The 12,354-nt window shown below is 46.3% G+C and overlaps 1 protein-coding gene across 23 annotated transcripts in view; it reads left to right on the top strand.

Annotated features, from left to right (window-relative positions):
• MAST4 (microtubule associated serine/threonine kinase family member 4) overlaps positions 1-12,293 on the top strand; it is a 581,015-nt gene extending 568,722 nt beyond the window's left edge. For all 23 annotated transcript variants that reach the window (XM_054252224.2, XM_035291493.3, XM_078365414.1 and 20 more), the window contains 3 exons: positions 3,216-3,352; positions 5,373-5,554; positions 5,907-12,293. In XM_054252224.2, the coding sequence (XP_054108199.2) occupies positions 3,216-3,352; positions 5,373-5,554; positions 5,907-9,778 (4,191 nt within the window). In that variant the 3' untranslated portion in view covers positions 9,779-12,293. The remainder of the gene's footprint in view (positions 1-3,215; positions 3,353-5,372; positions 5,555-5,906) is intronic.
• Positions 12,294-12,354: the final 61 nt, after the last annotated feature.

Raw genomic sequence — 12,354 nt, 5'->3', positions numbered from 1 at the left:
TTATATGTGTCTTATGCAATTTTATATGTTTATAGCTTCTTCATTTCATCTTCACAGTCATACTTTGACCATGCCACATGTCAATCATGTGCCTGGTTCCCTCATCACCACTCATTACGTGCAAGCTATGCACTGTGCCAGTCTCAGGAGAGGTAGAGAGGACTGGGGGAGAGGGGTGTTCCCTGCCCACACTGTGCCAGGCTCAGGAGAGGTAGAGAGGACTGAGAGGGAGGGCTGTGGAGAGGTCTGGGAGAGAGGACTGTTCCCTGCCCACACTGTGCCAGGCTCAGGAGAGGTGGAGAGGACTGGAGGAGAGGGGTGTTCCCTGCCCACACTGTGTCAGGCTCAGGAGAGGTAGAGAGGACCGAGAGGGAGGGGTATTGAGAGGACTGGGAGAGAAGACTGTTCCCTGCCCACACTGTGCCAGGCTCAGGAGAGGTAGAGAGGACTGGAGGAGAGGGGTGTTCCCTGCCCACATTGTGTCAGGCTCATGAGAAGTGGAGAGGACTGTGGGGGAGAGGCGTTCCCTGCCCACAGGGAGCACAGTTTGGCAGGAGGAGGATTGGAGGTGAGCAGCAAGAGAACCAGCATGGGCTCTTCCACTGGACTCTCAGTGACTTTGGGAAACAGGAACCTCAGGGTCTCAGAATCCGTTTTCTTCATCTGTAAAGGAAGGGTAACAAGCTCTTTTAGGCCATGAGGGTAAAACAAACAGCCCTTATGACTTGTTTGTGAAAATAAGCTCAGAGAATATGTATGAAAATGGTTTAAAAAGAAATATAAGCTTTTAAAATGCCAAGTATTGTTAGTCTCCTATGGATAAAGATATAGAAGTCTGTGCTGGATTGTGTTAGAAAAGAGTGGAACTGGATTCTGGCTCTAGTGGCACATGTGATAGAATAGCCCAGTGATCATTATAGTTCTGCACATCCACTCTCTGCACATGGAAGCAGACTGAAACAACGTCAGTGACAGAGGAACTCCACCCATGCTTGTTGCTCCTTTCCTTCACCATAGGAAAAACTAAAATTTCAGCATGGCCTCAACTTGTGAAGAGAAGACCCCACTCCAAAAAAACCTGCAATGGTAGACCTTACAGACTTATAAAGTGATTTTTTCATTAAAGAACAAATAGAATGTAATCTCTGCTATCAGATAAAGGTTTATTTTTAAAGTTTTGGCACTTGCATAAAGAACGTATAATTTATTATTTTACAATAGAAAACAAAATAAACTTTTTTCTCTTATTGAAGTTAAACCCCCCCTTTCCCTAAAATATTTTCTGCAAATATGACATTAGATATGAAAGTATATGTTCTTAAACAGAACAGAATTCTAAGTCAGCCTTGGTGGTGTGCTCCTGTAATCCCAACTACTCAGAGGCTGAGGCAAGAGGATTGCTTAAGCCCAGGAGTTTGAGGCTGTGGTGAGTGGTGATCACACCACTGCACTCTAGCCTGCGCAACCGAACAAGACCCTATGTCAAAAAAAAATTTTTTTTAATTAAAAAAAACTAAAGAACTCTAAAACTAATAAGAAAACATTCAGACCTTCCAATATTAAACTGGAATAAATCATTTCTTAAAAAAACAACCAAACTAAATAAGGAACAACATCAACCTTATAAGAATTTAAACATAGAAAATAATGGGCCTGGCACGGTGGCTTACACCTGTAATGCCAGCACTTTGGGAGGTTGAGGCAGGCAGATTGTCTAGATCAGGAGTTTGAGACCAGCCTGACCAACATGGAGAAACCCCATCTTTACTAAAAATACAAAATTAACCAGGCATGATGGCATATACCTGTAATCCCAGCTACCCAGGAAGCTGAGGCAGGAGAATCACTTGAACCCGGGAGGTGGAGGTTGCAGTGAGTCGAGATGGTGCCATGGTACTCCAGCCTGGGGAACAAGAGTGAAACTCCATCTCAAAAAAAAAGAAAAGAAAACAATAGCAGTAGGGAAGGGAAAATTTTTCCAAATTATATAACGTGCAAAATAAAAAAACAACATAGAACTGTAAATAAAATGAGATATAAATTAGTTATAATGCATGTGTACATATGTGCATATTTGCACATGCTTGAAAAAAGACCAGCAGGAAGTATTACTAGTGGTTGGGTGGTAAGCTTCTCAATGATTTTTTTTAAATACTTTCCTATTGCCTTCTTATTGTGGCATGGACTACTTCCCAAATCAAGGGGGAAAGTAGTTGCTGTCTTTAAGACAGTCATTACCTGTCTTTTCAGTCCTCTGCTGCTACCATACCTAACTTCCCTTCACTTGGTACCACATTGAGCTGAGCTCTAGGTATCTTTCAGGCATGGGTCTTTTAAAAGATCCTTTTCCTTGTACCTCTTATACTTTCATGGTAATCGGGGCCATCTCTGACCTTGAAAGGTCTGGTTTCTTCCCTGGTTATTGTGAAATTCAGGAAGGGTAATTGATGCCCTTGGCCTGGCTGCTGACTCCATGCTCAGTTCCTTCCCAGAGGCAGCCGAGCAAGCCCCTTCCTAGGACTGAGAGAAAAGACACAGAAACTCACCAGAAATTACCTTACCCTGCATGACCTGGTTAAAAAGAGGTTTTCCTACTGGCTGGCATAAGTATTCCAGCTTTGCAAACTAACAGGTTTTATGATGATAGAAAAGGAGCCTTCTAAGATAATTAAAAATAAAAGTCTCATTCAGTTTTGTTACTCTACAATTTTTAGGCCAAAGGAAGAACACAAAAAGGAGAAAAAAGAAAAATCAACCAAGAGCAGACAGCCACTGGGCACATTAATACTTAATACCTGTGGAAGTAGTTATCTTATTTATAGTGTTCTTTCCTTGGGTTGCACTGGGTGCAAAAGGCTTTCCAGACTTGCTCTCATGTGATCCTCCAGAGAGCCCCAGGAGATAGGTAGGATTATATTGTTAGCTGGTACAGGAAGTTGATGTGTAGGGAGGGTAGCAGCCTGCTAGGCACAGAGCTTAGATGTGAACTCCTATCTGTGGACTCCAGAGCTCACCCTCTTAAAGAAACTTTATATTTTGCCTTCCACCCAGTTTGTATTCTGGCAGGACTTCTTTGATTGAAGGGTTATTTAGAAACAGAGGCCTTTTATATGTATGCTCCTTTCTATTTGTATTTGTCTATGAATCTCTCATCTCTGTTCTGATCTTGCTTCATCACAGCATTTCCCTTTAATATCACCTCATCTTTTCTATAGAGTGGGAATAAGGTGTCAATCACTACTACCCCATTTGAAAACACATCAATCAAAACTGGACCAGCCAGGAGAAACAGCTATAAGAGCCGGATGGTTAGGCGGAGCAAGAAATCCAAGAAGAAAGAAAGTCTCGAAAGGTTAGTAAAATCAGTATTCTTTTTAAAAGTTTGGTGTATAACTATGTTGGAGAAAAGTTACTCCTTAATTAGATACTTACATATGAAGATCTATTTTTCTGTGAGAAATTTTATGTTATGGTTCACATATATGTATACATTGAAGTCCATATTCATAATAGCATTAATTTCCGTAGTAAAAGGATTTACATATTTACACTGTAGATGGATTCCAATTGGTTTTTATCATGTGTGAATGCCAGGAAAAGCCCTTTGCTGTTTTTTAAACCTCTTCACTTGATTTCAGTTGAGTTGGATTGAGGAACTGAAACTTCAGGCAGTTTTTAACATTAAATCTACTTTTAAAATATCCTTTGCATTATCAAAAATCAAAGAGTTGCTATTTTTAAAATGCCAGATATTCTAAAATAACTGTATCTTTAAAGGTTCCAAATGAGCCTAGAAATAAAAGGGCTTTGTTTTACTCACTGAAAATCAAACTAGCTTACACGCTTCTGCAGCCTGGAAAGCACCAATCAGTATCTTTTCGTGCTGTTTGTAGACACTAGCAAGGTGTGTGTATGTGTTTCTGGAAGGGCTGTTTCTTGCCAGGCAGCTTTCTGGGTGTGCCTTTTTTGCAATCCCACAGCTTTTCTTCTTTGCCCAATTGGACCTGATGAGTCACATCATATTAAAAGGATTTTTGATGATAGAAATGTAGAAAAATAAGCCAACAAAAACAATATACTAACTCGGGGCGGGGGGAGGGAATAAAGTTATGCAATTATGTTTCATACGGCCCAGCTGTGAACAATATTTATAATATAAAGTAAAACGCCAGCCATTTTTCTAACCAAAAATTTTGCTTTCCTTATATTGGGAAGAATAGGAAAGAGGAAATATATTTGATTGCAAGGTAGAAGGGGGTTATATAAGAGCTTAATTCTTATATTTCACAGTATGAAATCAATAGATAATTTCTAAAACTGAAAAGCTAAAAAATAGCAGTATACACACATTATTTAGCAATATGTAGACAAATGGGAGAAGAAACAGGTAAAAGAATACAAAGCAATTTCTTTGGGGAGTAGAGAAAAATTCGAGTAGAGGAGTTGCTGGTTTTCATTGTAAGTTTACAGAACTATTTGACTTTTTCACCTAAGTTCATTTTTTATTACTTTGAGTAAAATTACACATACACAAGTTCTGGGTTCCTTCTTTATTATTATGCTTTACATTTTGATTGTGCTTTAAATCATTTAGAACAAATTGTTTCAAGGGCTATCGACCAGAAACTTTCTGTTTTAAGCTCATGTGGAGTGGGTTAGGTTTACCATATATAGGCTTATATGGTAAAAGAACTCTGTACAGCCTGATGTCCTGATAAGCTGTCAGAAGCTTCACTTTTTGCCTTAAGATGTGCTCGTTGAGTACCACCTGTACATTTGCTTCTGCTGCCCTAGTGTCTGCTGCCCTGCCATTGGCTTCAGCTTCACCTTTCTCAGTTATTCTATGTAAATGTACAGCCTGCATTGTTGTTAGGAACCGTCAGGAGCCCACAATGGAATAAGCACTGCAAATTAACCCTTCATTGGCCTCTGCCCAGCCTATCACCATTTAAGAATTTGATTTCTGGTATAATGGTTTTGCTTCCAGAGGTTTACTTTGTATTATCTCTTAGTTAAATTGTGTCCACATGTTTAGGGGTAGGTACTTAGAAGCTTTCAAGCAAGAACATCCTCCTCGTAAACCTAACAAGTAAATGAATGTATTTTTAATACACTTTATTTTTTTCCTGTTTTCCTAGCTCTTCTTAAGTGTTTAGAATTGAGAGAGCCTCCACTGTCTATTATCAAACACTCTTCCTTTATGTGTCATAAGACAGTTTCTAATAGGAAAGTGATGTGCTGTTCTTTCATAGGATCTGCTGTTGTATCACTCACTGTCTCTCACGCAGAGTTATTCAGCTGAGCATACTGTAGGGAGGCAGGAATCATTCTGAAAGAAGACTCTGAACAATGTTTTCCTGTTTTTGCTCTAGGAGGAGATCTCTTTTCAAAAAGCTAGCCAAGCAGCCTTCTCCTTTACTCCACACCAGCCGAAGTTTCTCCTGTTTGAACAGATCCCTGTCGTCGGGCGAGAGCCTCCCAGGTTCCCCCACTCATAGCTTGTCTCCCCGGTCTCCAACGCCAAGCTACCGCTCCACCCCCGACTTCCCATCTGGTGAGTCTCCTGGTCCAGACAGCAGAGGGGAGGGGAGGTAAAGTCATCTTGTGAGGTCCCAAAACACATGAAGCTGTTCCAGCTGAAAGAAAGGCTGAAGGTGTAAAATATAAATACAGATTTATAGAGAGGTCATAAGATGTGGCTATTCTAACCAATCAAATAAGGCCAGAAGTACGGGGCTGCACCTTGGTGTGGAGAGTTTTATCTGAAAAGTGTTTATTCCACTTGTTAAATGCTGAGGCAATGTGCTGACCTTACCTGGCCTTACCAAATACAGTCTGGGCTACAACTGTGAAATAAAGGGGAAAATGACTGTGGATGCTCATAGCCTTCTGTTTTCCATCTACAGGTACTAATTCCTCCCAGAGCAGCTCTCCGGGTTCTAGTGCCCCCAATTCCCCAGCGGGGTCCGGGCATATCCGGCCTAGCACCCTCCACGGTCTGGCACCCAAACTCAGCGGGCAGCGGTACCGGTCTGGGAGGCGAAAGTCGGCTGGCAACATCCCGCTGTCCCCACTGGCCCGGACGCCTTCTCCAACCCCGCAACCCACCTCCCCTCAGCGGTCACCGTCCCCTCTTCTGGGACACTCACTGGGCAATTCCAAGATCGCCCAAGCCTTTCCCAGCAAGATGCACTCCCCGCCCACCATCGTCAGACACATCGTGAGACCCAAGAGCGCAGAGCCCCCCAGGTCCCCACTGCTCAAGCGTGTGCAGTCCGAGGAGAAGCTGTCGCCCTCCTACAGCAGTGACAAGAAGCACCTGTGCTCCCGCAAGCACAGCCTGGAGGTTACCCAGGAGGAGGTGCAGCGGGAGCAGTCCCAGCGCGAGGTGCCACTGCAGAGCCTGGACGAGAACGTGTGCGATGCGCCGCCGCTCAGCCGCGCCCGCCCGGTGGAGCAAGGCTGCCTGAAACGCCCGGTCTCCCGGAAGCTGGGCCGCCAGGAGTCAGTAGATGACCTGGACCGCGACAAGCTGAAGGCCAAGGTGGTGGTGAAGAAACCAGATGGCTTCCCAGAGAAACCGGAATCCCACCAGAAATCCCACGGACCCGGGAGTGATTTGGAAAACCTAGCTCTGTTTAAGCTGGAAGAAAGAGAGAAGAAAATCTATCCAAAGGCTGTGGAGAGGTCAAGTCCTTTTGAAAACAAAGTGGCCCTGCAGGAAACGCCACCGCTGGGCAGCCTGCTGAAGGATGCTCTTCACAAGCAGGCCAGCGTGCGCGCCAGCGAGGGTGCCACCTCCGATGGCCCAGCCTCTGCAGAGCACAGCCAGGGTGGCGGGGACTTCAGACGGGCCCCTGCTCCTGGCACCCTCCAGGATGGTCTCTGCCACTCCCTCGACAGGGGCATGACCGGCAAGGGGGAAGGCACAGAGAAGGAGCTTCTCCGATGTGAGAAGTTAGACAGCAAGCTGGCCAACATCGATTACCTGCGAAAGAAAATGTCACTGGAGGACAAAGAGGACAATCTCTGCCCTGTGCTGAAGCCCAAGATGACAGCTAGCACCCACGAATGCCTGCCAGGGAACCAAGTCCGACCCATGGGTGGGCCGCAGGAGCCCCCACCAGCCTCTGAGAGCCGAGCTTTTGTCAGCAGCACTCATGCAGCTCAGATGAGCACCGTTTCTTTTGTTCCCCTCAAGGCCTTAACTGGCCGGGTGGACAGTGGAGCAGAGAAGCCTGGCCTGGTTGCTCCTGAGTCCCCTGTTAGGAAGAGCCCCTCCGAGTATAAGCTGGAAGGGAGGACTGTCTCATGCCTCAAGCCGATTGAGGGCACTCTGGACATTGCTCTCCTGTCTGGACCTCAGGCCTCCAAGACAGAACTGCCTTCCCCGGAGTCTGTACAGAGCCCCAGTCCAGGTGGTGACGTGGGGCCCTCTGTGCCACCAGCTCTCCCCAGCGGCAGTGGGAAAAAGAGTGAAACTGCCAGTGCAAGAGAGCTTTCTCCTGCCGGTTTAAAGATGAATAAATCCTACCTGCTTGAGCCTCGGTTCCTGCCCCCCAGCCGCAGTCTCCAGAATTCACCAGCAGTTTCCCTGCCCTGCCCAGAGTTAAAGAGGGACAGGAAAGGTCCCCATCCTACTGCCAGGAGCCCTGCAACTGTCGTGGAAAGCAATCCCCAACAGAGAGAGGGAAGTTCCCCCAAACACCAAGACCATACCACGGACCCCAAGCTTCTAACTGGCCTGGGGCAGAACCTGCATGCTGACCTGGCCAGGCCCCGTGGCCCACTCCCACCGGAAGTTTCCCCCTCAAGGGAGAAGCCAGGCCTGAGGGAATCTGCTGAAAGAGGCCCTTCCACAGCCAGAAGTGAGCGGTCTGCCTCGAGGGCTGACATATGCAGAGACCCCTGCATGCAGCTGTGCTCTCCAGAAACTGCTAAAACCAGTGACAACTCCAAAAATCTCCCCTCTGTGGGAGGGACCCACCCACATTTCTACACACAGACACAGGCCATGGAGAAAGCATGGGCTCCGGCTGGGAAAACGAACCACAAAGATGGTCCAGATGAGGCAAGGCCCCCGTGCAGAGATGACTCCTCTCTACACTTGGCTGGAACTCCCTGTGAGAGGGAGCTGGGCAAGGGGAGGCATGGCGTGGAAACCAAGCCTGACGTCCCTCCTGCCAGGCGGTCTCTGCAGCCACCTGGAATTGAGAGTGGGAAGAGTGAAAAACTCTCCAGTTTCCCATCTGTGCAGAAAGATGGTGCCAAGGAACCTGAAAGGAAGGAGCAGCCTCTGCAAAGGCATCCCAACAGTATCCCTCCACCCCCTCTGACGGCCAAAGACTTGCCCAGCCCCGCTGCCAGGCAGCCTTGCAATTCCCCGAGCCACGCCTCTGGCAGAGGGCCAGGGGCGAAGCCCAGCGCCCCAGAGCCCAGCCCGAGCCCCCAGGACCCTCCCAAGCCCGTTGCTGCACACAGTGAAAACAGCAGCCACAAGCCGCGGCCTGGCCCTGACCCAAGTCCTCCAAAATCTAAGCACCCTGACCGATCCCTCTCCTCGCAGAAACCAAGTGTTGGGGCCACCAAGGGCCAGGAGCCTGCCATTCAGTCCGTCGGTGGCTCTAGCAGAGAGGGGAAGGGCCACAGTAGGAGTGGGCCGGATGTGTTTCCCGCTACCCCAGGCTCCCAGAACAAAGCCAGCGGTGAGGTCGGCCAGGGAGAAAGTGGGCCCTCTGTCCGTCTGCACACTGACGGGGGTCCTCTAGACAGCAAGCCACAACCCGCCAGTGGTGGGCGGCCCCTGGAGGTGTCGGAGAAGCCCATGCATTTGCCAAGGCCGGGACACCCAGGACCCAGTGAGCCAGCGGACCAGAAACTGACCAGTGTCGGTGAAAAGCAAACCCTGTCTCCAAAGCACCCCAAACCATCCACTGTGAAAGATTGCCCGGCGCTGTGCAGGCAGACAGACAAAAGCCCGAGTCAGCCGGCCGCCACCACCGACAGGAGGGCGGAAAGGAAGAAATGCACCGAAGCACTTTATGCTCCAGCGGACGGCGACACGCTCGAGGCCAGCCTTGCCTTTGCGCACGGCGAGGCCCGGCTGAAAGGCGCAGAGCGGCCAGCCGCGGGGGTGGGGAAGGGTTTCCCGGAGGCCAGAGGGAAAGGGCCCGGTCCCCAGAAGCCGCCGGCGGAGGCAGACAAGCCCAGCAGCGTGAAACGGTCCCCCTCAGCCACTGGGCAGAGTTCTTTGCGATCCATGGCCCTCCCGGAAAAGCCTCTGAACTGCTCCTCCAGCTTCCCTGAAACCAGGCCGGGAGTTCGAGAGGCCTCTACAGCCTGCAGCGACACCTCTTCTGACAAGGCCGCCGGGGGCGCGCCGGAGCCCCCAGCCTCCAGCAACAGGAACCATAGGAAGGCTCAGCCTGCAGGGGAGGGCCGAACCCACATGACAAAGAGCGACTCCCTGCCCTGCTTCCGGGTCTCCACCCTGGCTCTGGAGTCACACCACCCCGACCCAAACACCATGGGCGGAGCCAGCCACCGGGACAGGGCTCTCTCGGTGACTGCCACCGTAGGGGAAACCAGAGGGAAGGACCCTGCCCCAGCCCAGCTTCCCACAACGAGGAAACAGAACGTGGGCAGAGATGTGACCAAGCCATCCCCAGCCCCAAACACGGACCGCCCCATCTCCCTTTCTAATGAAAAGGACTTTGTGGTACGGCAGAGGCGGGGGAAAGAGAGTTTGCGTAGCAGCCCTCACAAAAAGGCCTTGTAAGGGGCGGGCCCCGGGCAGGACTGTGGAGACCCGTCCTGAATGGGCGACTGTGTCTTGACTACCTTTCGAAACCAGCACTGTGTGGGAATGTCCGCCAGGCAGAGCTCAGAGCCTCATTGAGAAAGGGGAGAGAGAAAGACAAAGAGGGGCCCTTCTTCCAGATGCCTTCCCAGTTGTAACCGGTAAATCTGTTACCAGATAGTGTTTGTACAAAAAACAAAAACAAAAAAATTACCTTTACAGTTGAGGGTTGCTGAGGAGAAAGATTCTCTCTGTAAATATATAGCACCGTGTTTGGTTTGGGATGTAGAGTCTATACCTGGCTGCTGATTGAGTCGTTTACTACAGCTTTTTTTAAATAAGATTTTTGCTTTACCATTTATCATAATGTAGTAATGAAGCAAAATGGTCAAAATTGGGTGTGTGTGAACAGAGATAATCCATATTCGTGTATATACACATCCACCTACATGTTTTGGTCTGTGGTTTAAGAGAATATTTCAAGTTTCCATTTTTATAAGCTAAAACATCTGAAGTAAAGATGGAAGAAAGCCCTAAACACAGTAGATTGAGTTTTTATGTGTGTTTTAACCAGAGTTTCTGATAGTACTGTATCTGGCTACCTTTATTTCCAGATCTAAAGCAAGAACTACTCTACTGCATTTGAAATCCTCCTCCATTAGGAATGGCCAGGACAAATGGAACTAGCCAGTTTCCTTCCACAGCCATCCCAATGGACACTTGATCCCTGGTCCAACTATCTAAAAGGCCAGTTGGTCTTACCTGTGGATGTGTATGTCTGGTCTTCACCTGAGGTAGAGTGGGGACAATAAACACACATCAACTTTCTTTTGATTTTCTTTCTTTTCCTGCTTTTCAAACTCTTAAACTCAGGCCTTTATGCTGTGAGTGACTAGTCCAAGAAGCACACATTTTGTAGTAGTCCTGCACCAGCCCTGCTCTTGAATAAAAAGGAAAATTACTGGCTGCACCCAAATCTTCTAGTACTTAAGTCAGGAAATGAGCATCAGGCATTGGAAGAGGTTTTAAATTTGCTTTTTAGAGGAAAAGAACTGGGGGTGGATTTTGGCATCGTAGCATACATATTAATAAGGAATAATCAGGACATTAGATACATTTTAATACATAGCTGGGGCCTTATGTTGTAGATGAAGCTTGCTGTTTTTAGCAAGTTCCTGGGTTTCACATTCATTTCTGATGCATCTAGTAGCTCCATACATTTCATAACCTGATCTCTTTATTTGTATGCCAAAAATACTGTCTTAATAAAGAGCAGCATTTTTGTAACAAAGAGACTCATTGGAGCTATTTGGTGCTTGAATGTGACCATCCTTTTTACTTTTGCTAAGCCTTATTTAAATTTTGTATACCGTGGAATATGTAGAATTTGTCAAATCATTTTAGTGCCGAAGGTTTTGGATTTTTTGTTTCCGTTTTTGTTGTTGCAGTTTCTTTTTTTGGTGGCTTGTTTTGTGTTGTAAGATGGCACTTGCTGATGTAAGTACTAAGGCACTAAGAGAAAATACAGATAAGTATTTATAAGATGCTTGGGAACCATAGCAGAATTTTTTTTTGTTCTGTAAGAGAAAAAAAATCACCAATAAATAACTAATCTAGCACCCAGACTCCCTTGGGGATGTCTTAGTATCTTCAGGCTATAAAATTGTTCATCTAAACACAGCATCATCTGATGGCCGTATGGATTGTAAATCTTCTAGTAAAGCTGTAAACTCCACTCTGAAAACAAAGGCATAATTTAACCGGCTGCTCAGTTGTCCTTCATTATAAAATGAGTTGGCATTGGCAAAATGGAAAAAAAAAGAAAAAGAAAAGCCTCCTCCTTACCCCTAATTTTTTTCCATATGGTTTTAGCCATTCCCCATGACTACATTGTGAAGCTGTTAAAAACAGAAATATTTTACAAGAGCTTAAATGGGTTTCAAAACTGGTCTCAACGTTTATAATACATATCTGTGTTTGGCAGTTGTCATAACTCAGTCCTTCTACATTCAGCCATTGGGACAGGTCTATCGGGGAGGTAGTTCATGGTTTACAAGCCTTTGCTTTTTAACTGTCCAATTTCCTTTAAAGCACAACTAGCTATTTGTTTACAAATGATATTTTTATGTATATTTTGTATAGTGTATCATCATTTTTGCCAAATATGTTTTTCATTATGAATGAGTAAAGAGTACTTAAGGTTGCATTCATGTATTACCTGTTCGTTGTCGTAAACCTCTCCAATCAGCTGGTAGAAATTCTCCTCATTGTGTTCTATTTGGTCAGTCTCTGTGTGATTGTAGGATGTGCTCCTTGGTAGTACTCCCAGCTGTAGATTTACCAGCTTAAAAGTTTGTTAGGATCTGTGCAATAAAGTGTTTGCAGTCTTATTTTCTCTAAGAAATTCCTTATGGATGTCATAATTGTTGTATATTGAACAAAATATTTATACTTATGCAGTTGCATAACATTGAAATAAAAATTTAGCATGAAAGATGACTAATAAGCTTTTTTCTAACATACTCATATACATTCCACCTCCAAAAAATATTACT

This window comes from Callithrix jacchus, chromosome 2 (genome assembly GCF_049354715.1).
Source record: "Callithrix jacchus isolate 240 chromosome 2, calJac240_pri, whole genome shotgun sequence".
Taxonomy (NCBI): Eukaryota; Metazoa; Chordata; class Mammalia; order Primates; family Cebidae; genus Callithrix; species Callithrix jacchus.
This window is presented reverse-complemented; position numbering and strand designations above follow the sequence as displayed.